This window comes from Oncorhynchus tshawytscha, linkage group LG23, assembly GCF_018296145.1.
Source record: "Oncorhynchus tshawytscha isolate Ot180627B linkage group LG23, Otsh_v2.0, whole genome shotgun sequence".
Taxonomy (NCBI): Eukaryota; Metazoa; Chordata; class Actinopteri; order Salmoniformes; family Salmonidae; genus Oncorhynchus; species Oncorhynchus tshawytscha.
This window is the reverse complement of record NC_056451.1, coordinates 17,820,295-17,843,590: the sequence shown is the minus strand read 5'-3', so window position 1 is coordinate 17,843,590 and position 23,296 is coordinate 17,820,295. Positions and strand designations below refer to the sequence as shown.

At 42.5% G+C, this 23,296-nt stretch overlaps 2 protein-coding genes across 5 annotated transcripts; one reads left to right on the top strand and one right to left on the bottom strand.

Annotated features, from left to right (window-relative positions):
• Nucleotides 1-315: 315 nt before the first annotated feature.
• On the bottom strand, nucleotides 316-5,161 carry LOC112247759 (actin-binding Rho-activating protein). 3 transcript variants are annotated; one of them, XM_024416581.2, is made up of 2 exons: nucleotides 4,925-5,161; nucleotides 316-1,165 (listed from the first exon to the last, which is right to left on the bottom strand). In XM_024416581.2, the coding sequence occupies exon 2, from the start codon at nucleotides 1,099-1,101 to the stop codon at nucleotides 604-606; it is 498 nt and encodes a 165-aa protein (XP_024272349.1). In that variant the 5' UTR covers nucleotides 1,102-1,165; nucleotides 4,925-5,161; the 3' UTR covers nucleotides 316-603. The 3 variants fall into 3 exon arrangements, with proteins under 3 accessions (XP_024272349.1, XP_024272348.1, XP_024272350.1); XM_024416580.2 differs by having other exon boundaries at nucleotides 4,929-5,161; XM_024416582.2 differs by having other exon boundaries at nucleotides 5,058-5,157.
• Nucleotides 5,162-5,543: 382 nt separating this feature from the next.
• LOC112247757 (tRNA (guanine(10)-N2)-methyltransferase homolog) lies at nucleotides 5,544-22,387 on the top strand. 2 transcript variants are annotated; one of them, XM_024416577.2, is made up of 13 exons: nucleotides 5,544-5,657; nucleotides 5,861-5,926; nucleotides 6,058-6,131; nucleotides 6,286-6,367; nucleotides 6,455-6,547; nucleotides 6,709-6,843; nucleotides 7,138-7,294; nucleotides 7,414-7,494; nucleotides 8,037-8,201; nucleotides 8,395-8,476; nucleotides 8,663-8,797; nucleotides 15,595-15,715; nucleotides 21,856-22,387. In XM_024416577.2, exons 1-13 carry the CDS (start codon nucleotides 5,580-5,582, stop codon nucleotides 22,006-22,008), a joined length of 1,422 nt encoding a protein of 473 aa, XP_024272345.1. In that variant the 5' UTR covers nucleotides 5,544-5,579; the 3' UTR covers nucleotides 22,009-22,387. The 2 variants fall into 2 exon arrangements, with proteins under 2 accessions (XP_024272345.1, XP_024272346.1); XM_024416578.2 differs by lacking the exons at nucleotides 5,544-5,657; nucleotides 5,861-5,926; nucleotides 6,058-6,131; nucleotides 6,286-6,367 and having other exon boundaries at nucleotides 6,650-6,843.
• Nucleotides 22,388-23,296: the final 909 nt, after the last annotated feature.

The window sequence follows — 23,296 nt, the reverse complement described above, 5'->3', positions numbered from 1 at the left end:
CCAGAAACAACTACCCCTACTAGGTGCAGGTGTAAATCTGAAAGAATTGAAAGACCCTTGCGCCCTTCGGTCTCAACGTAGACTTTGATCTGAAGCCATTCTTGTGATTATTATGACTTTGCCATTGTAATTGTTTGTAAACTTGTGTAGTCAAATGAATCTATGATCGTATGCTTTCCATTTGTTGTTTGTATGCTGTTGTTTGTATGATATTTTAATATTTGATTATTAACCAATGATATTAGGCCACTCTTGGCCATGATTACAGACACCTGTGTCTTTTGACACTATATAAACGAGTCATCCCGCAGTGTTTGTGATTATACCCTGATGAAGACAGCTTGGCTGTCGAAACGTTGGTATTACATTTTTGCATCTGAGCTCCTAGAGTGTGCGGCTCTCTTTTATTTTCAGGTGTTGTAGCTGCACCTTGCTACCTAATGTAATTTATCATATTGCTTAAACCTAGCCAATCCTTTCACAACTACTGTACATGAGTGCCTAAGGGCTAGGGGATGTTTCTGGACAGGGCCTTGGTTACCGCCTTGTCCGTCAGCTGCATCAACCTGGTCACTGAAGCAGCATAGAGACGACCCTGTCATCTCATCCTGGTGACTGTAGCAGTGTGATGAGGACCCTGTCATCCTGCCCCTGCCACAGCATCTCCCCTTCAAAGCTGACCAGGCCTTGTTTTCTGGCCCTCAGCAGGATCCCCACCACCTTGTTGGAGATGTTCACATAGTGCTCAAACAGCTTCCCAAACTCCACCGTCACCACAGGTCTCTTCTCGCCGCCTCCGTCCCCACAGCTTTCCCCGATGTCCCTGATCACCTGGCAGAGCTCCTCCACCTCCCGGCTGATGTGGATGTGGGCGTTCTGGCCCCTCTGCTCTGTCAAGGAGCCCTCCAGGGGCCTCCCGTAGCCATCCTGGTCCCGCTGGAGCCTCTGCTGCTGGGCAGTCGCACTCACCATAGCCCCCCGGTCGTTACTGAAGGGGTTGTCTTTCTGGTACTCCTGGTGCTCATTGGACCATCTCTGCCAGTTGTCCTTTAACCCTTTCACTGATGTCACACACACTGTCCTGTCATCGTTGTTCTCCATGGTGGTGTCTCAGATGTCTTGTACATATTAAGTGATCCGTCCACTTTTAGACATAGTTCATTTTCTGTGGGTGTAATAAAAGTTTTAATGAACAACTGTTGAGAGCACAATTACATGTCTGTGTATGGTAGCCTAGGCCTATTTCTAATTTACGGAGGCAAAGTACTCATCACAAATAGCCTATTTAAACACTTAATTACACCCTGAATAAAGTTATGATAACTTTATTATAACTAATATAGTTTATAATAACAGGTCATCATCCTACTAATGCTCTGATGAAGGTGAGAGTTCTTCCAGATCAGAGGTATCATACCCATAGGAGGCACATGGGCACGTGCCCCCTCAGATCTGTCCTGTATTTAAAAAAAAATATATATACAGTACCAGTCAAAAGTTTGGATACACCGACTCATTTCACGGGTTTTCCTTACTTTAAAATGTTGTACATTGTAGAATAATAGTGAAGACATCAAAGCTATGAAATAACACATGGAATGTAGTAACCCAAAAAAGTGTTAAACAAATCAAAATATATGTTATATTTGAGATTCTTCAAAGTAGCCACCCTTTCCCTTGATGACAGCTTTGCACACACACTTCTCTCAACCAGCTTCATGAGGCCACCTGGAATGCATTTCATTTAACAGGTGTGCCTTGTTAAAAGTTCATTTGTGGAATATCTTTCCTTCTTAATGTGTTTGAGCCAATCAGATGTGTTGTGACAAGGTAGGGGTGGTATAGAGAAGATAGCTATATTTGGTAAAAGACCAAGTCCATATTATGGTAAGAACAGCTCAAATAAGCAAAGAGAAACAACAATCGTTACTTTAAGACATGAAGGTCAGTCAACCCAGAACATTAGAAAGATTCTTCAAGTGCAGTCGTAAAAACCATCAAGAGCTAAAATGAAACTGGCTCTCATGAGGACCACCACAGGAAAGGAAGACCCAGAGTTACCTCTGCTGCAGAGGATAAATTCATTAGAGTTACCAGCCTCAGAAATTACAGCCTAAATAAATGCTTCACTGAGTTCAAGTAACAGACACATCTCAACATCAGCTGTTCAGAGGAGACTGTGTGAATAAGGCCTTCATGGTTGAATTGCTGCAAAGAAACCACTACTAAAGGATAACAATAATAAGAAGAGACTTGCTTGGGCCAAGAAACACGAGCAATGGACATTAGACTGGTGGAAATCTGTCCTTTGATCTGATGAGTCCAAATTAGAGATTTTTGGTTCCAACCGCTGTGTCTGTGAGACGCAGAGTGTAGTTCCCACCGTCAAGCATGGAGGAGGAGGTGTGATGGTGGTTTGTCAGTGATTTATTTAGAATTCAAGTCACACTTAACCAGCATGGCTACCACAGCATTCTGCAGGGATACACCATTCCATCAGGTTTGCGCTTAGTGGGACTATCATTTGTTTTTCAACAGGACAATGACCCAACATACACTCCAGCCTGTGTAAGGGCTATTTGACCAAGAAGCAGAGTGATGGAGTGCTGCATCAGATGACCTGGCCTACACAATCACCCAACCTCAGCCCAATTGAGATGGTTTGGGATGAGTTGGACAGCAGAGTGAAGGAAAAGCAGCCAACAAGTGCTCAACATATGTGGGAACTCCTTCAAGACTGTTGGATAAGCATTACAGGTGAAGTTGGTTGAGAGAATGCCAAGAGTATGCAGAGCTGTCATCAAGGCAAAGGGTGGCTACTTTGAAGAAACTCAAATATAAAACATATTTTGATTTGTTTAACCCTTTTTTGGTTACTACATGATTCCATATGTGTTATTTCATAGTTTTGATGTGTTCACTATTATTCTACAATGTAGAAAATAGTAAAATAATGTGAAAACCCCTTTGAGTAGGCATGTCCAATCTTTTGACTGGTACTGTACCTCTTAGTGAGAATTTCTCTTTTGCCAAGATAATCCATCCACCTGACAGGTGTGGCATATCAAGAAGCTGATAAAACAGCATAATAGTTACACAGGGGCACCTTGTGCTGGGGACAATAAAAGGACACTTTAAAATATGCAGTTCTGTCACAGAACAGAATGCCACAGATGTGTCAAGTTTTGAGGGAGCATGCAATTGGCATGCTGATTGCAGGAATGTCCACCAGAGCTGTTGCCAGATAATTTAATGTTAATTTCTCTACCATAAGCCACCTCCAACATTGTTTTAAAGAATTTGGCAGTACGTCCAACCGGCCTCACAACCGCAGATATGTAACCACTCAAGCCAAGGATCTGCACATCCGACTTCTTCACCTGCGGGATCGTCTGAGACCAGCCACCCAGACAGCTGATGAAACTGTGGGTTTTCACAACTGATGAATTTCTGCACAAACTGTCAGAAACCGTCTCAGGGAAGCTCATCTGGGTTCTCGTCATCCTCACCAGGGACTTAACTTGACTGCAGTTTGGCGTCGTAACTGACTTCAGTGGGCAAATGCTCACCTTCGAAGGCCACGCTGGAGAAGTGTGCTCTTCATGGATGAATCCCGGTTTCAACTGTACATTTCAGATGGCAGAATGCGTGTATGGTGTTGTGGGGGCGAGCAGGTTGCTGATGTCAACATTTTGAACAGAGTGCCTCATGGTGGCGGTAGGGTTATGGTATGGGCAGGCATAAGCTATGGACAACAAACACAATTGCATTTTATTGGTGGCAATTTGAATGCAGAGATACTGCGATGAGATCCTGAGGCCCATTGTGCCATTCATCCACCGCCATCACTTCATGTTTCAGCATGATAATGCACAGCTCTATGACGCAAGGATCTGTACACAATTTCTGGAAGCTGAAAATGTCCCAGTTCTTGGCCTGCATACTCACTAGACATATCACCCACTGCGCATGTTTGAGATGCTCTGGATTGATGTGTACGACAGCGTGTTCTAGTTCCCGCTAATATCCAGCAACTTCGCACAGCCATTGAAGAGGAGTGGGACAACATTCCACAGGCCACAATCTGCCTGATCAACTCTGTGTGAAGGAGATGTGTTGCGCTGCATGAGGCAAATGGTGGACACACCAGATACTGACTGGTTTTCTGATCCACGCCCCTACATTTATTATTAAGGTATCTGTGACTAGTAACTCAGTAAAATCTTTGTAATGGTTGCATGTTGCATATACTCTTTTGCTGAGTGTATATATTATAAACTTTTTTGTCAAATATTTTGTTGTTTCTCTGTAATACTACTAGCCACCTAGCAATTTTATGAAGTTGGGTTTAGCTAGTCCAGATAGGTTCCCAATCACCCAACCTCATAACTAGCTACCAATTTCAGGCTATCAATCAAGTTATGAGTAGCTAGCTTGTCTATCTATCTTAGCTGGCATGCCTGCTGGCAAGGTTGGTAGTCTATAGAAAAGCTAGCAATTACTAAATGTACTGAATAAAACTCACATTCCTTTGAATCTTTTACCTAGATTTTAGTAGACCTGCAGATATATATATTTAGTTTCTTAAAAAACAAAACACCAGTCAGGAGGATACAGAGAGCTCTAGAGGTATGCTTAGATATGCAGTAAAATAAACATATTTTTTACATAGAATTAAGCATAATGATTGTGGCTCTAGATTGCAGGAAAAAGCTGCTAAATTCGCCAACTTCTGGAAGGGGACCACCCACTGCTATCCTCACATACTTTGTGACCCCTCAAATGTTTAGGGTACATGATACCCTGTTCCAGATTGAGTTATAAATGAAAAACAATGAATTAATCTCGCACAAATTAATTTCACATTACAAGAAATATAGGAATGCAAAGTAAGGCACACATCTGTAAACTGAAAGTGACATACATACGGTAAGGTGACAAGTGTCACTGCTACAATGTCAAAGTCGATGTATTGATTATTCCGAGATTTTCTTCTTCTGTCCGTGTCGACCCGTTATGAATAGCTGACATTGGTCCTGATATTTGATTTTTGGTACCTTAACACTTCTTGTCACGAACACTGATGTAGCCTGAGGAACTTGTGTCTGTTAGCAACATTGTATCCATGCTATGGAACTTTTCATTGGAACAGTGAAAAACACTGATAGGCATCCAAAGTAGCCAATGACAATGTGGTGATGATGCAGGCGGCTAAATTTTGATCCAATCGTTGAGGAGGTGTCACGTGCCCTGTCAGTGAGCGGTGTTCTGAAGTAAAGCGTTTACCCCTGGGATATGTTTAGTTGGTGGATCATTAGCTCCCTCTACAGTAAAATGATGCACCCTCATTTATGAAGCAGTTATGTGGCAGCTATACAGAATAATAAGCACATAATGATTTAGACGTTAATGACAAAACAAAAACATACACATTTAAATTTAAATTTTGCTTTGACAAAATACATGCATTTAATGCACAATCATTGCTGGTAAAGTGGTATTTATTTTGAAACAGACAGGAACCACTATTCGCGGGGACGCAGTTTTAAGCCGGGTGTATTTTGCCTAAGAACTCGAACATGGCGATCCACTGTAGCAGAATATGCCTGCAATATTTGATACATCTGGCCCACGACAATGTTGACTTCAGGCTACCGGTATGCATATAAATGTCGTACCTCTCTGTCAAACTGTAAATGTTGTGTTATTTATTTCTATCTCTAAAGATGTTGGTGTCTCATTACGGAATTTCTCCCATACATTAGCTTGCTACGATAGTAACGTTACTATCTACAAGCTGTCATGTTTGAATTCTTCAGAAATGTTCTGATTTTATTTATTGTCCATCGTAACATTACAGGAGATTAGGTCGCTGCTGTCCCTCAGGGGCAAACCGTTTGATCCAGGTGAAAACTTCAAAGAAAAGGTAAAATACGTTAGTGTCTATATGTATTATTAGCCTGATAGCTTTACCAATGAAGGGAGGAGTTGACCATTATCAGCTGTCCATGCATAGGCTTCTCAAATCCTAAAATCTTCTGTAATTATTCTCCCCAGTCTCCATTCTGGCTCCTGAATGGCTTGTCAGAGGAAGATGTCAACAGCATCATGGCCAGAACTGTTTGTGCAAAGTAAGTGAGACAAATCAACAATGGAGTTGCAATGAAAAGAGCTAGAGGGGTACTGCAGCATTGCTCATCAGCCCTTCTCTTCTGAGATGATTCTCAACTTGAATGTCACAGTAAATTGTAATGACCTTTTTGTGGTTATTTGTTTATCACCTAGGTCTGCATTTGAGCTGTGGGGTCATGGCAGAACGCACAGTGAACTCAGGAACTCGCTCTTGAAATATCCAACAGAGAACATGGTTTGTGAGAAATTAGATTACATCTAAATAGAGGGCAAACTAATCATGTGGAGTATCTAATGTGTGTAACTTTACTGCTCCCAACAGTCACCCTTCCTACAGAAAGACTCAACATACAAAATCAATGTCTACACTTTCAACAAGACTCTAGAGTTCGAAGATAGAATTAAGAAGATCGATGTGAGTATGATACACTTGACTTGCTCCCAGTAATTTGTATTTAAGATTGATCCCAGAAAAGTCAACTTACTCTACCTTTTTTACTGCCCTATTGTGTTAAAGGCAGGCACTGATAAGCAGTATGCACCTGGACAAGTTACCCTGTGGTCTTCCTCCCCAAGGCAATGGAATATCTCTCCTTCGAGGGAAGGGTCAATCTACGGAACCCTAAACACATCTTCTGTCTGTTGGAGGACTATGGAACTGACCCTAACGACATCCCAGACGAGCCCCTCTACATCTACTTTGGGAGATGGGTGAGTCAGTGTGCTGTGTGCTCCTTCATTTCTGTGTCAGTATACAAATGAGTAATTACTATAACTCATGAACGTTATTTACCACAGTGGTTGTTAACCTTCTTTGGTTGCCAATCACATTTTGGTCTGCCTGAAGTATTCCCTCTTGGGAAACTTATTATGAGGCCTATGTCCTTATGAGTCTTCCCAAGTCCCCCGTGTATAAGCCAGGTACCAGGTTGAGAAGCACTGTTTCATTTAATGATAAAGATAAGCCTATATTTGATCTTGTTTTATCAACTGTATGTTCCTTAGATTGCAGATGGCCAGCGTGAGTTGATTCGCTCTCACAGTGTGAAGAACAGGCACTTCATAGGTAACACCAGTATGGACGCTGGGTTGTCTTTTATCATGGCCAACCACGCCAGGGTCAAGGCTCACGACCTGGTCTACGACCCCTTCGTTGGGACTGGTAAGAGTTAAGTTACTTTTGGTCTTTGAACTGACGCTTGCAGAAATACACTGCATTTAGCTGAACCCAAGGCTAGTCTGTGCTTATTGGATATATTTTTTTCTCTCTTTCTCCCTCAGGTAGCCTCCTGGTTGCATGCTCTCATTTTGGTGCATATGTCTGTGGAACGGATATTGATTACAACACCATCCATGGGATAGGTAATATCCTAGAAATGGCCTTCTTTACGTTCTCTTATTTTGGAACCCAGAGCTAAATATCTTGTTCTTTGGCAAGTATGTTAATCCATTTTATATTATGAACATTATGTTGTTTATGCTCTTTCTATCATCTTTTAAAATAGTTATTTTTTTCTGTGCTCATTTTCACGCTCAAATCCAATTGCATTGTCCTATAGGCCTAACACTTGATACTGGTATCCCCCGGTCCTAGTTGTAATCATATCACGTATCTCTATTTTTTCCCATGCCAAAAAATAAATAAGAAATAGATCAAACTCTACTGGTCCTTTTACACCTGCTGTGTGTAAAATATTGTGTGCTATAGCTTGGAAAATAAATAAATGTGAATCTCGATGACATAATGTTTTCAACATTCGAGCTGTTTTCCTAAAGAGGTTAAATCCGCTTCGTGTTTTGTTTCCTAGCCACAAAACTAACGATTATCGCGATACTGCTATCATCCCGGCCCTAATTACAACCAAGTGCATTGCTGTATAATAGTATTTTGGTTTGTTTTTCAGGAAAAGCGAGTCGTAAGAACCAGAAGTGGAGGGGTCCAGATGAGAACATCAGAGCCAACCTGCGTCAGTATGGCTCAGAGAAGCTGTATGTGGACGTCCTTGTGTCTGACGCCTCCAAGCCTATCTGGAGGGACGGAGTGCTCTTTGACGCCATCATCACTGACCGTACGTTCTTATCCTAGAGCTCTGTGTGTTCTCTTCCCATGTAGGGTCCTCCATCCAGTAATGTCTCCTGTACAGCCATGCACGAGTAAAACGTCTTAGTCTGTTGAAGTCCACATTCTTTGTGATTTGTTCAGATTTAAATCTGTTCAAATCTCTTATCTTTCATTTTTGTGTGTGTTTGTTTAATTCTCAGCCCCATATGGGATTCGGGAGTCAACCAGGAGAACAGGCTCTCAGAAGGACAGTGTAAACAGTGTGAAGCCATCTGAAGACTAGTACGTCTTCATCTTCCTCTTGAGTCTCAGTGTTGTTTATAGTGCTTTGTATATTTGCTCAGTTTTGAAAAAGACAGCCTGTAAAACTTGCAAGCAAGCAATAGATACACTAGAGAGATATAAAGTCCTCTCAGATTATGTTAAATCAGTGTGTAAACAGTGAAGATGTGTTTACCTTTCATCCAGCGTTGGAGACAGCCATGTCCCCGTTTCCATGGCCTACCACCTGAGTGACATATTCACTGACCTGTTAAACTTCTCAGCTCAACACCTGGTCATCGGAGGGCGGCTAGTCTACTGGCTACCAATCTACAGGCCAGAGTGAGTAATGTTGTGTTTGTTTATTTGTCAGGGACCATTCACAACAACACCAGTATTGCACCAGAGTTATCTACATATAGGTACATGGTTAATATCCATCTGTGGTCCCTGGATACAGCACTTCCTGTTAAAGCTCTATAGTCTGAATTGGTCAAATTCACATCTGGTGTTGTTGAATCTACTGTATCTTCATGGTGTTTACATGGGTTTGAGCTCACAGATGTATTGTCTACGCAGTCTCCCTCTTCTATGTGTAAACCAAATAGCACTGTTGTGATGTCGAATAGATACAAACAGCATTTGATAAGACCTTATTGCACACAGGGTCAACCTCACCAGTCAGCAGTTTTTCCTGCTGATACATGCTGTTATCTTTTCCCCTTTACCCTGTTAAACCACTAGAGGGCCACAGTCACACTGGTGATTTAGCCTACACCCTGATGAAGTGTTGCTACTGTACTAGAACTGATTAACAAAGCATTCTAGTTTAGATGAGGGCTTTTCTCTCTGCACCATTTCCCCTCATAAGCATCATATTCTCTGTCAGGACCAGGTGTTTATTCCCATCAGCACATCTCATTCTCTGTCCCAGGCCTGGGGTTAGTGGTGTTCTGGTCAGTGTGCAGGTGTCCTGAGGTATATTGGGTGTATTGTTCCATACAGCTGGTTTACTGTGTGGACCACAGACAGGATACAGGCCCCTGGGACTCCTGGCCACTGATTACAGGGCAGGGTCTGAGTATCAGGAAGATGAGACCAGACCATACACCACAGCCCTGTGATGTTTCTATTACAGCTCCCGCTCACCTCCAGCAGTTCCCCCTGACTGTCTGTGACACACACACTGGAGTTCCCCACACTGACTGGCTGAGACAGGGAAAGGAGAGAGGGCTACAGCCTTTAGCACTGGTGGTTGAGAGAGCGAGAGAGAGTCTGTGCAACTATGTGCCTCAGTCTGACTGACTGTGCCTGTGCTCTGCTCTTCTCCTCACTCTGGGTGTGTAACTACGTAGCAGTTCCTGACCCTGTCTCATTCAGTGCAGAGTGCCAAAATAAACCCATGAGGCCAGACATGCTGACACCGACCAAACACAGCCTGTCTCCAGGTCCTGATCTGTGGGCTCCACACTGGGGATTGGGAGGCTGTCGGGGGGTTATTGGGTTTCTGTCACCCTGCTATGGTGACGGGAAGGAGGGAGAAAGGCCGGGTTGCACCCAGGCTTGGTTGGGCTGGAGGTCCTCACAGTATCAGTTAGGAGTCATGACCTCCAGAATGTCAGGACTGGATCAGGACAAAAATACCCCTGTGTTGGGCCTGCTCTGACCCTTCCACTCATCTCCACATTTACCGAGCAAAGAAGAAGTCTTAGAGAAAGAAAATATATGGAGAGAAAAGGGAAAGTTTATGAACAAGAGACTTAGGGGATGCTAATAAGACAAGGCATGTGGGTTTTTGGTAGAGGTGGGAATTCAGTTGAGAGAAAATGTTATTGCACAAAGTTGGTTAGTAACACTGTTGAAACATTAATAGTAGATGTCTTAGCTGGTTAGATTTAGGTGGTCCTAAGTCTGTCCTGAGAGAGCGCGATATACTACACCACTAGATGTCGCCAATGACTGTTACTGCGGTGGACCTTTGAGATAGAACAGGGTGACTAAATGGTCGAAGGGGACAGGACTGTGGAGCAACATGCTTGTTTGTAAACACTGGTGTCACAGGGGGGTTGCAGTGCAGCTGCTGTAGGAAAAAACAATTTGCTGTGTTGTGTTACTGTTGTGTTGTTTTGGGCTGGGGTCGGACCAGACGCAGGCCAATACGAGGTCCCCTAACACTGGTCACAGGCCTAGGCAATGAGGTCCCCCAAGCCGGCCAATTAAAACATTTCTGCCGTCGTCATGAGGAGCACCGCCTTGCCCTGTGCCTCAGCTGCCTTTCAGTGTTTCAATTAACTCTGTGGCTTCTCAAGCTCATTAGTCTTTCTCTTGCGCTCTCTCTCTCTCTCCCCCCTGTGATACTGTGTTTAAATTTGAACTAGTTCAAGACTTTTCCAGCCGCAGTGTGGTTTGTTGCCATTTCCTCTCTGCTGCAGCGCCTTGGCAGGAACCAGACCCATTATCTCAGAGGCTAAAGCATAGAGATAAAGATGAGTCCTCTATATCTGTGCTATTATAGTGTCTGTGACAGCATGGGCAGCGCCATTGAGGCTACAACCCATAGGAATCCCCACCGAGTTGACTACTTTAAAATGGCTGAAGCGTGGTTGAAGCCCTCAATGGCGCTGCCAATGCTAAGATGGCCTTTTGGTCACTAGATGTGTCTATCATTCTCTATGGGTTAAAGTCATAAGCCAGACGGCGCTAATGAAGCAGAGTGCAAAGCTAACAGGAAGCTCATGGGGTTTGAACTCCCATGGTTGGTTTAAGGGGTTATCGACTTCCTTTTGTCTATAACACTCCTGCTGCTGCCTTACTGAGAGACAGATCCTTGTGCTTAATGCCGGTGTCTATCTGACCTACAGTATACCATCAGGGTATATACAGTGCGACCATTTAATCGCATATGCGCCTAAATAATTTGCTGTGTGACCTGATATTTTTTTTATTATTTGGAGCACCATAGCACCAAAAAATGTAAAGATAATTGTTGCAAGGATTACTTCACTGTGCGGCAGCCCCTGAGTGGCATGGAGAATACACTGAGTGCAGATTCATGCCCGTCAGCCTTGCACTATTGCTACAAAGAAAACGGCTTGTTACATCAAATATATTTCATTGTGCTCCTAAATTTCTTTGTGTGCTCCTACATTTTTCAACTTAGGCGCAAACATGCTCCTTAGAGCCTTGACCAGGAAATAAAGGCTATTGGGCTTAAATGGTCTCTAACTTGACCCCCAGTCTGCATATCACATGAGGTTGGTGGCACATGGTAATGGCTGGAGCGGAATTATTTGAGTCGTATCAAACACGTGGTTTATATTGACTCTGTGCTGGTGCCCCCTGTGTATTACCTCGCTATTGTTAGTTTACTGCTGCTCTTTAATTATTTGCTACATTTATTTCTTATTTTGGGGGGGGTATTTAAAAAAAAATGCATTGTTGGTTAAGGGTTGGTAAGTAAGCATTTCACTGTAAGGTCTATATACCTGTTGTATTTGTCACATGTGCCAAATACATTTTGATTTGATGTATTTGATGCCATTCCATTCGCTCTGTTCCGGACATTATTATGAGCCGTTCTCCCCTCAGCAGCCTCCTGTGCTGCTTACTTAGCATCTGCACAGAGGTTTCAAGTCTATATTTGTTTGAGGTTGGAAAAAGCTGTATTGAAAGACCCCATCCATCTTTAAATGAAACTGCCAATGTGGAAGGTCCAGCTACCCAGTAATAAGAGGTGATTGGCAGGTAGAATTAACACCCGTTTTGGTTGCGGTGCTCCCTGAAGCACGCGCACACACACCACAACACATCAGAGGCCTGTATTCCACAGTGGCCATAGCAACCCAGGAGACAAACAGTAAGGTGAAAATATGGCCCAGCGTCAGTGTGGTGCTGGTAGGAGAAAGTGCTACGTATGCAAACAAACACTCTCTCGTAATCTACATGTATTCATAATAATGGCTACACTGCAGTCGTCCATTTAGTTAGTTGCTTACTGTTAGAATTACAGCTCCTGATCCTAATCTCTCAGAAGCAGCTATTCTCTAAATACTAGCGAGAATCTCACAATATCAGGAACCTCCTGTGTCCTTGGTTCTGCCGTTTGATGTCAATACTATTCATAATAATAATAATGTGATTAATAGATGTGCCTATAAAATACAGGCCTCTCGTGTGTCAGCACTGACCAAAGCGAGGCATTGTGGACATTTTAGAGATTTGTCACTCCACTCCGTCCTATAAATTGAACAGAGTCATAATTCTGATCAGATGGGCTTCACTTACTTCCTTCGCCCTGTCTAGTGCATAGAAATGAACTAAACAAAACATTTGCTGTGTTACGTTCTAGCACCCATAAAGGGTTAACTAAGGTATAGTGTATTGTGTCAGTCTACCACCCATAAAGGGTTAACTAAGGTATAGTGTATTGTGTTAGTCTACCACCCATAAAGGGTTAACTAAGGTATAGTGTATTGTGTTAGTCTACCACCCATAAAGGGTTAACTAAGGTATCGTGTATTGTGTTAGTCTACCACCCATAAAGGGTTAACTAAGGTATAGTGTATTGTGTTAGTCTACCACCCATAAAGGGTTAACTAAGGTATAGTGTATTGTGTTAGTCTACCACCCATAAAGGGTTAACTAAGGTATAGTGTATTGTGTTAGTCTACCACCCATAAAGGGTTAACTAAGGTATAGTGTATTGTGTTAGTCTACCACCCATAAAGGGTTAACTAAGGTATAGTGTATTGTGTCAGTCTACCACCCATAAAGGGTTAACTAAGGTGTATTGTGTCAGTCTACCACCCATAAAGGGTTAACTAAGGTATAGTGTATTGTGTTAGTCTACCACCCATAAAGGGTTAACTAAGGTATAGTGTATTGTGTTAGTCTACCACCCATAAAGGGTTAACTAAGGTATAGTGCATTGCCTTAGTACTTATTTATAAAATGAATAAAGTCCCCTTGATATGGAGTTTCCTCTGGTTCTCATAAACTTGTTTTGCATTTTCATTCCTGCACCACTCACACCCAGCAGCATCCACTCGTCACACACAAAATAAGAATTCACTTCAATAAAACCTTTCTCTGCTGATTAACATCAGTAAGCTGACCAGACTATCATATCATATGGAGCAGTACGTCCTTACTCTACTGAGGTTTTGCTTCCAGTTGCTTTCTCTGAGCAGGCCCTGATATCCTGATGTCAAGGGCATATCTTATCTTTAACCAAAACACCAGATGTGCTCTGGAAGGAGATGCTACAAGCAATTTAGGTCAGAGGCATTGGGCTGTGATGTGCTGTTTAATTAGTTTTTTTTAAAGCGACTTTTGCTGCTTGCTTGAGTGATTTGAGATGTCAGGGAGTTCCATGCTATCATGGCTACATACAGTATATTACTGTGTTGTGTTGAATTCCTTTTGGCTTTAGGGACTATGACGAGACCTTTTATTTGCATACCTTGTGAAATATGAATGTCTGTCAGCGCTGTATGTTAGTTGATTGAATAGACAGTTTGTCTGCGTCACTTTTATTTATTTATTTTTTCCAATCTCCTCAGCAAACAGGGGGCGTCCTAAGGATCTCCAGGAGACATTGACACAACCTCCAGACCTTCCCGGAATGTCCTAAGGACTCATTTTAGTTTGAGCCAGGAAAGGTCAACATGCGTTTTGTTGACATTGGAACATTGCTGGGCAGCTGTAGATTTATTATGTATTTCTTTTTAGCACCTGAACACATTACCAGGCAGTAGTCAAGGTACAACTTTAGACTGTAGGACTTGTTTTGTCAGTTGTGTGGTTAAGAATGCTGAGCTTCTCCTTATCAAAACAGGCCTCTCCCCATCTTGACAACAATTGAATTAATATGCCTTGACAATGTCTATCTGGCCTACAGTATACCATGCAATAAAAGGCAGGTGGGCTAGTCTAATGCACCTCAGCCTATAGGGCTTAAATAGCCTCTAACCTGACCCACAATCTGCCTGCCTATGGGACATCTGCACAGAGGTTTCAACTTTGTATTTGTCTGAGAAGATGGAAAAAGCTGTATTGAAAGGCCCCACCCATCTTTAAATGAAACTGCCCATGTGGAAGGACCAGCTACCCAGTAATAAGATGTGATTGGCAGGTAGAATGAACACCTCGCTTTGGTCATGGTGCTGACAAACACACACACACACTAGAGGCCTGTAATCTACAGGCACTTGCATTCAGTAGCATCTATTAATCGCATTATTATTACTATGAATAGTATTGACGTCAAGCGGGAGAACCAAGGACAAAGGTGGTTCCTAATTTTGTGAGATTCTCGCTAGTGTTTACAGAACAACTGGTTCTGAGAAGTTAGGATGAGGAGCTGCAGTTGTAGCAGTAAGCAACTCAATAAAAATGGATGACTGTAGTGGAGCCATTTGAATATGTTGCATGGATTGCTAAGGCAAAAGAATATGAAAGTGTGTATCCTTATTTTTAATTGATGTAGTTCTGTACCTGTCGATTTAATGTTATGTATTATGTCATTTTATGTAGTTCTGTCCTTCAGCTGTAATGGTCTATTAATATCATGTTTCATGGACCCCATGAAGAGTAGCTACAGCTTTGACCCTAGCTAATGGGGATCCTAATAAATACAGTACCTTGCCCTGGTGCTTTGCCGACATGCGCGCGAACACACACACAGTGCTCCTGACAAGAATACGTTTTCCCAATATCTTAAATCTAATCTAGTTCACCTTTTTCACCATGGTTTTTGTCCACTTCAGTCAGATCATGACATTGTCAGTAAAGGCTTGGAGCTGAGAGAGAACTGGCCTAGTTGGGATCGGGAAAGAGGATAGAGAGAGTGAGCGAGAGGGAGTGAGGAGAGAGTTGATCTGGGTTGAGTTTAACGGAGAGAGAGCTGACCTGACCTGGATGTAGTGTCATTTTGAGGGGATTACATGGAGGCTAGGGCTGGTCTACTCTGCAGGTGAGTGTATGGTGAGATGCAGATATTGTGGTTTGAAGGATGATTTGGACCCATCAACCCTTTAGATGTATTAGTTCATGCTTTACAGTACAGGTCCAGCTGTTTGAGAATGTACTCAACCATAATGATTCACCAGTAGAGTGTGTGTGTGTGTGTGTGTGTGTAGGTACTGTGAAGAGATGGTGCCCCTGAATGCCTGTCTCAGACTGGTCAGTAACTGTGAACAGACCCTTTCCAGCCACACCTCCAGACGTCTCATCACCATGGAGAAGATCAAGGAACCAGAGGTGGGTGTCCGTCCGTCTGTCTGGTGTGTGCGTATATATGCTTTTGTACTTGTCTACCCTGTGTGTGACTGCTGATACGAGCGGGTTCATGCGTTTGAGTGGAACATCACTCATTTCGAAAAGGTAGATGGATCCCTTTGTGAATATGATTGCAACACTATATAATTGTAGGTTTTCATGATGCTGTGGTGTGCTTACTATGAATTACATGCATGTATCTACAAAGTAAAGTATCCGTGCGTGCCACTGAATATGTTTGTGCCATGTTTGTATGTACAAGCATGCACATATGTGTACTATGAGTGTTGTCGGTCTGTGTTCTTTAAACATACACACGCGCAAAACAACACAGTTAAAGGGGATGTCGATGGTGCTTCCCTCGAGGTCTGCCATAAACCTCAGCATCTGGCTATGATTGGCTTTTTTTATATACAGCACATAAATTACTTAATCACACATTTTATGGAAAATAATCCATCTTTGGATTTGACAACCTCTTCACTTCAAAACACAATTGTTCCCATAAAGGCAAGCCCTGTCTGAATCACCGCATACACCCACACACACACTGGCATCTGTCTCTGACTCCCAGTGCCCCAAACCTGGAACATATATCTCATAGCATGCTACTATATATAGATAAATAGTTCCTTCAGAAAGTATTCATACCCCTCGACGTATTCTACATTTTGTTGTGTTACAGCCTGAATTCAAAATGGATTAAATCGATTTTTTTTTCCCCCTCTCAATCGTCTACAGAAATATCTAATTTACATACAGTCCCAGTCAAACGTTTGAACACAGCTACTCATTCTAGGGTTTTTCTTTATTTTTACTATTTTCTACATTGTAGAATAATAGTGAAGACATCAACACTATGAATTAACACACATGGAATCATGTAGTAACCAAGAAAGTGTTAAATAAATCAATGTATTTTATTTTTGAGATTCTTCAAAGTAGCCACCTTTTGCCTTGATGACAGTTTTGCACACTCTTGGCATTCTCTCAACCAGCTTCATGAGGTAGTCACCTGGAATGCATTTCAATTAACAGGTGTGCCTTGTTAAAAGTTAATTTGTTGAATTTCTTTCCTTAATGCGTTTGAGCCAATCAGTTGTGTTGTGACAAGGTAGGGGTGGTATACAGAAGATAGCCCTATTTGGTAAAAGACCAAGACCAAATTATTGCAAGAACAGCTCAAAGAGAAACGAGAGTCCATCATTACGTTAAGACATGAAGGTCAGTCAACCCGGAACATTTGAAGAACTTTGAAAGTTTCTTCAAGTGCAGTCGCAAAAACCATCAAGCTCTATGATGAAACTGGTGAGGACCGCCACAGGAAAGGAAGACCCAGAATTACCTCTGCTGCAGAGGATAAGTTCATTAGTTACCAGCCTCAGAAATGGCAGCCCAAATAAATGCTTCACTGGGTTCAAGTAACAGACACATCTTAACATCAACTGTTCAGAGACTGTGTGAATCAGGCATTCATGGTCGAATTGCTGCAACGAAACCACTACTAAAGTACACTAACAAGAAGAAGATACTTGCTTGGGCCAAGAAACATGAGCGATGGACATTAGACCGGTGGAAATCTGTCTTGGTCTGGTGAGTCCAAATTAGAAATGTTTGGTTCCAGATGACCTTGCCTCCACAATCACCCAACCTCAACCCAATCGAGATGTTTTGGGATGAGTTGGACCGAAGAGTGAAGGAAAAGCAGCCAACAAGTGCTCAGCATATGTGGTAACACCTTCAAGACTGTTGGAAAAGGATTCCAGGTGAAGCTGGTTGAGAGAGTGGCAAAATTGTGCAAAGCTGTCAAGGCAAAATTCAATTGTTTGGCCATGATTTAGAAAGAAACACCTGTTTTATATAAGGTGACAGTTGACGGTGCATGTCAGAGCAAAAATTATACCATGAAGTCCAAGGAACTGTTCGTAGATCTATATACCTGGGGAAGTATACAACTATTTCTAGAGCGTTGAAAGTTTCCAAGAGCACAGTGGTCTCCATCATTGGAAAATTGAATAAATATGGAACTATCCAGACTCTACCTAGAGCTGGCCGTCTGACCATACTGAGCAACCGGGCAAGAAGGACCTTGGTCAGGGAGGTGATGAAGAACCCGATGACCACTCTGACCGAACTACAGAGTTCCTTGGCTAAGATGGGAGAACATGCCAAAGGTGCTTCTACAAAGTATTGACTCAGGGGTGTGAATACTTATGCCAATTAGATATTTATGTATTTAATTTTCATTACATTTGCTAAATGTTCTAAAAAAACGATTGTTATTATGAGGTATTGTGCATATGATGGGTCAGCCAAATCAGGCTGTAACACAACAAAATGTGGAATAAGTCAAGGGGTGTGAGTACTTTCTGAAGGCACGGTATACAGTGGCGTCAAATTATTGACAACCTTGATAAAGATGAGCAATAATGACTGTAAAGTAAATAATTCAAATACTGCGCCTGTAAAACTACACACTACATTTTTTACTATTACTTTATATTGTGCACAAAATCATCTGAAACAACCTAAAGTAACTGAAAATGCATCCAGGTTTGTAGAGCATTTGAACTATTTATTTTATACAGTCATTGTTGTTTTTAATCAAGGGTGTCAATTTGGGACCCAACTGTTTATCACATTTCCGTAGTCTCCTCCTGGCAGGCTGTATCCAGCAATGCTGCTCAACCCAGTCTTCAAAGGCTTCTGCTTTAGAGGCTGTAATGGTAAGAATCAAATCAAGACAGGCTTTCCTGACTGGGCCGTGAACTTGGCCCGTCTCCCCGTTTTCCATATGTTGTGATGTGATCTTAAGCCAAAGTTCAGTCTCAAACTGAAATGACTATTTATCCAATCAGAGGTAAGGATTTGCAAAAGCTGGAGAATGTAGGCTACCGTTCATAATGAGATCACGTACACAGTTTAGCAGATGTTATAGCGGGTGCAGAGAAATGGTTATGTTACCAGCTCCTTGCAATTCAGTACAATGTCAAGCAAGTACACACATAATTCAAATGTAACTACATGCTGATCAGGCTGATACAGAGACTCATCCATGCTTTTATTACAGCAGGCTTGACTACTGTAATGTTATTCTGTCGTGTCTACCTAAGAAAGCCATTGGTCAACTGCAAAACATGCAGAATGCTGCAGCACGGGTACTGCCCAAGACCAGATGAAGAGCGCACATTACACCGGTTTTAAAGTCTCTGCGCTGGCTGCCTGTGAGTTTTAAAATAAATGCTAAGATTCTTCTATTGGTTCTTAAATCAATGAATGATTGTGCACCCAAAATCATGTCAGACATGCTTTTTAGTTATGTGTCCCTCAGGTCCTCTGGCGCTGGCCTTTTAACTGTCCCAAAGCTTAGGACGAAGACTATGCCCCCAGCCTCTGGAATAGCCTGCCAGAGAACCTGAGGGGGGCTGAAACTGGACATATTTAAAAGGGATCTTAAAACACACATTTTCAGCTCTGCTTTTCCTTAGTGTGCTTTTTAGTCTTTCAGTTTGTATTGTTATTCCTTTGTTTTATATCCTCTGATTTTTGGTCATTTATAAAAAATAATAAAACTGAAATATTACATTTTAGAAAAGTATTCAGACCCTTTACTCAGTAGTTTGTTTAAGTGCCATTGGCAGCGATTACAGCCTCGAGTCTTCTTGCGTATGATGCTACAAGCTTGGCACACCTGTATTTGGGGAGTTTCTCCCATTCTTCTCTGCAGATCCTGTGATCAGGTTTATGTCCGGGGTCTGGCTGGGCCACTCGAGGACATTCAGAGACTTCTCCAGAAGCCACTCCTGCATTGTCTTGGCTTTGTGCTTAGGGTCGTTGCCCTGTTGGAAGGTGAACCTTCGCTCCAATCTGAGGTCCTGAGCAGGTTTTCAGCAAGGATCTGTCTGTACTTTGCTCTGTTCATCTGTGTCTCGATCCTGACTTGTTTCCCAATCCCTGCGGCTGAAAAACATCCCCACAGCATGATGCTGCCACCACCACCATGCTTCACTGTAGAGATGGTGCCAGGTTTTCTCCAGATGTGATGCTTGGCATTCAGCCCAAAGAGTTAAATCTTGGTTTCATCAGATCAGAGAATCTTGTTTCTCATGGTCTGAGAGTCCTTTAGGTGGCTTTTGGCAAACTCCAAGCAGGCTGTCATGTGCCTTTTACTGAGAAGTGTCTTCCATCTGGCCACCACTACTATAAATGCCTGATTGGTGGAGTGCTGCAGAGATGGATGTCCTTCTGGAATATTCCCCCATCTCCACAGAGGAACTTCAGAGCTTTGTCAGAGTGACCATTGGGTTCTTTGTCAGAGTGACCATTGGGTTCTTTGTCAGAGTGACCATTGGGTTCTTTGTCACCTCCCTGACCATGGCCCTTCTCACTTGATTGCTCAGTTTGGCCGTGCGGCCAGCTTGAGGAAGAGACTTGGTGGTTCCAAACTTCTTCCATTTAAGAATGATGGAGGCAACTGTGTTCTTTGGGGACTTTCAATGCTGCAGAAATGTTTTGGTACCCTTCCCCAGATCTGTGCCTCGACACAATCCTGTTATGGACAATTCCTTCGACCTCATGGCTTGGTTTTTGCTCTGACGTGCACTGTCAACTGTGGGACCTTATATAGATGTGTGCCTTTCCAAATCATGTCCAATAAATTGAAGTAAACACAGGTGGACTCTTATCAACTTGTAGAAACATCAAGGATGGTCAATGGAAACCGGATGCACCTGAGCTTAATTTCGAGTCTCATAGCAAAGGGTCTGAACACTTATGTGTATAAGGTATTTCTGTAAATTTGCATTTTTAAAACCCGTTTTTGCTTTGCCATTATGGGCTATTGTGTGTAGATTGCTGAGGACATTAAAAAAAATCTATTTTTCGAATAAGGCTGTAATGTAACAATGTGGAAAAATTCAAGGCGTCTGAATAATTTACGAAGGCACTGTACGTATACACCGGAACAGTTTACACAAGATGTGCTAAGAATGATATGTACATCAGTAAATATATTAGTGAGCTGTCAATAATCCAGTATTTAAATAAATATGTTGTGTGTGTATAAATAGAGTAACTAAATACAAAGTACAGTAGTATAATTATTAGAATGAGCTATGACGGTAAAAGAGTATTTAAATACTCAGTGGGAAATAGGAAGTGTTCAGTGGTTCAATGTCTCTATGACATGGGACAGCAGCGCTGGGTGTGTGTGAGAGTCTGCAGTGTCAGTTTGTGTGAATTGAACTGCTTCCATTCAGAAGTGATGGTTGTGTTTTTAACTCCTACCACAGAGCACTTTGAAGTTAGTTGCTGTGCTTCCCTATTCTGTGTTGAATGGTTTGGTGTATGGTCGTGTTGGGAAATGTCCAGATTTGGGACAGGTGTGTGAACTCTAGGCCTATCAAGGACTACCAGGTAGAAAAGAACCTGGAAAACTTTGACCCTCTGGTTCTTGAATATCCCTTCTATATGGCACCTTAGGAAGTGTTAGGAGCTTCATATCTGGGATTGCTCTTGGATGTGGTGGGGACTGAGGGTAACCATCTCTAGGTCCAGGACAGGTTGCCTGGCAGTGGTAACCAGGGCCAACAGAGAGAGGTGGCGTTGACGAATGGCAGGCCAGCTGGGGAGTCATCTCTTCTAGCACTCTGCATCCCCGGCACCTCGTTACTCCTCATTCCTCCCGCTCCATCCAACTGTCCATCCGCCCCGACACTTTCTTGCCTGCTGGCCTTCCAAACACTGCCTAACAACCTGGCTAAAGCTCCAACCAGGAAAATATGAGGAACATAACACTCTGCTAACATTTATTATTGTTACACTGAGCTTGTGATGGCAAGGAGAGGAATACAAGGTGAGAATTTTGTCCTGTGGTTGTTTGGTTAGTTTAATGGGATACCTGGCAGAGGTCTGATATCATCTGGTTTCTTTCTTCCTTCACCTGTGTTCAAAGGCATTTTTATGACGCTACATTTGTTTACTGAACCGAGGTTGTAGGTGAATTGGTTCCACTTTGTGAAGGCAAACCCTCACACTTTTCTTACAATTTTAAGAGGTATAATTGTACCAAGAACTTTCTGTCGTTGGTTTATGGGGCTGAATTGTCTTTTCTCTCTCTGTAGGAGACAGATGCGCTGGCCCACTTGTCAGACCCTCACTTTAGCCCGTACCAAGGCCACAACGCCTTCAGGGAAAAGTACTTCAGCGGCATCAGCAAGAGGACATTGACAGGAAAGGAGGAGACCAACAAGATGGCCGCCAACGGTGGGGAGTGATGTAAGGATCACAGGATGGCCCAATTCCAAATGGACCCCTAAGCCAGTATGCAATTGTGCAGAGGATTTGAAAGGTGCAATCAATATGGTAATAACTCCACCTTACTGTTTGATAGGCTAGATGGAAGTGTCACCATATTGCATATACAAATCGAATTCTCACAGATCTGCACAAGTGCATTAGCTGAAGGTTCTAGGGCTCCATTTAGGATTGGGCCGATACCTGCCTATGGTTTACAATGGACTCCATGGGGACATAGGGCTCCCTGTTTTAAATCTAATTTTCTATTCAAATATGTTTTTTATTATTTGATGTTTATTGCCCTTTGTGTAATAATGAATGTGAATTGTGAATGAATAAACACCATTTTAAAATGTATTTATTTATTGGAGGCAGGAGATTTAAGGGCTCTCAATTTTCTATATCTTTCTGTGTTATGTTTTGTTTTATCCCAGCAAGCACATTATCAGATTTGATTCAAGAGGGCCCTAAGTGTCCAGAGAACTGTTAAAGGGCTTTATTTTCAGGCAGCTGTATCCATGTACCAGAGGGCATTTAGATAACAGTTTGACAGTATCCCTGCAAGATTCCAGACGAGACAAGGGACAAACTTGTTCCTCACAAGTCTTTTCTCAAGCTTTTATATCCGGACATTTAAAGAAACTAACGGTTCCTTATTGTAAAGACACAGAATAGGTTTCTGAAGTGCCAGCCATGGTTCGTTTGTTGTTTTGCCATCACTGGCAGAATCTGGGATATGCTCAATGGTGTGTTCTTTCAGTGAAGGTGTTGTTTATCTAACGTTGACTCTGAGAAGTGATGCCATCATCTTAGCCACCCTGCACAGTGCAAGCCTGGGGGGGGGTGAAGGGATGTCTGTGTGACTGAAGGAAATACTTTTGTGGAGGGGGCTGTCTATACAGGATGCCATTTGGGACGCAGCCTGTATCATACCAGTCTACCTTTGACAATATGGCTAGAGTGAGAAGCAACCTAACTGTCTGTAGTTTCTGACAGAAATTTAGACTGCACCGCTGAATCAGGGAGGAATAACTTTTTAGATGAGGTTAATTTTACCTAGCCGCAGCGATCAGGCTGGTTCCACCTGACTTAATGTGTTACCTGCTAATTTGTCAAATCTGATTGACCTCTTTCAGTGGGTTAAGCAACCATCATAAAATAATACCAAGTTATTACAGGGTTTTTATGATCATGAAAAGTCCATTTCAAAATGGTGTTTCCCAGGCCTGGAAAAGTCATGGAACTGTATTTAATAATTTGTTCATT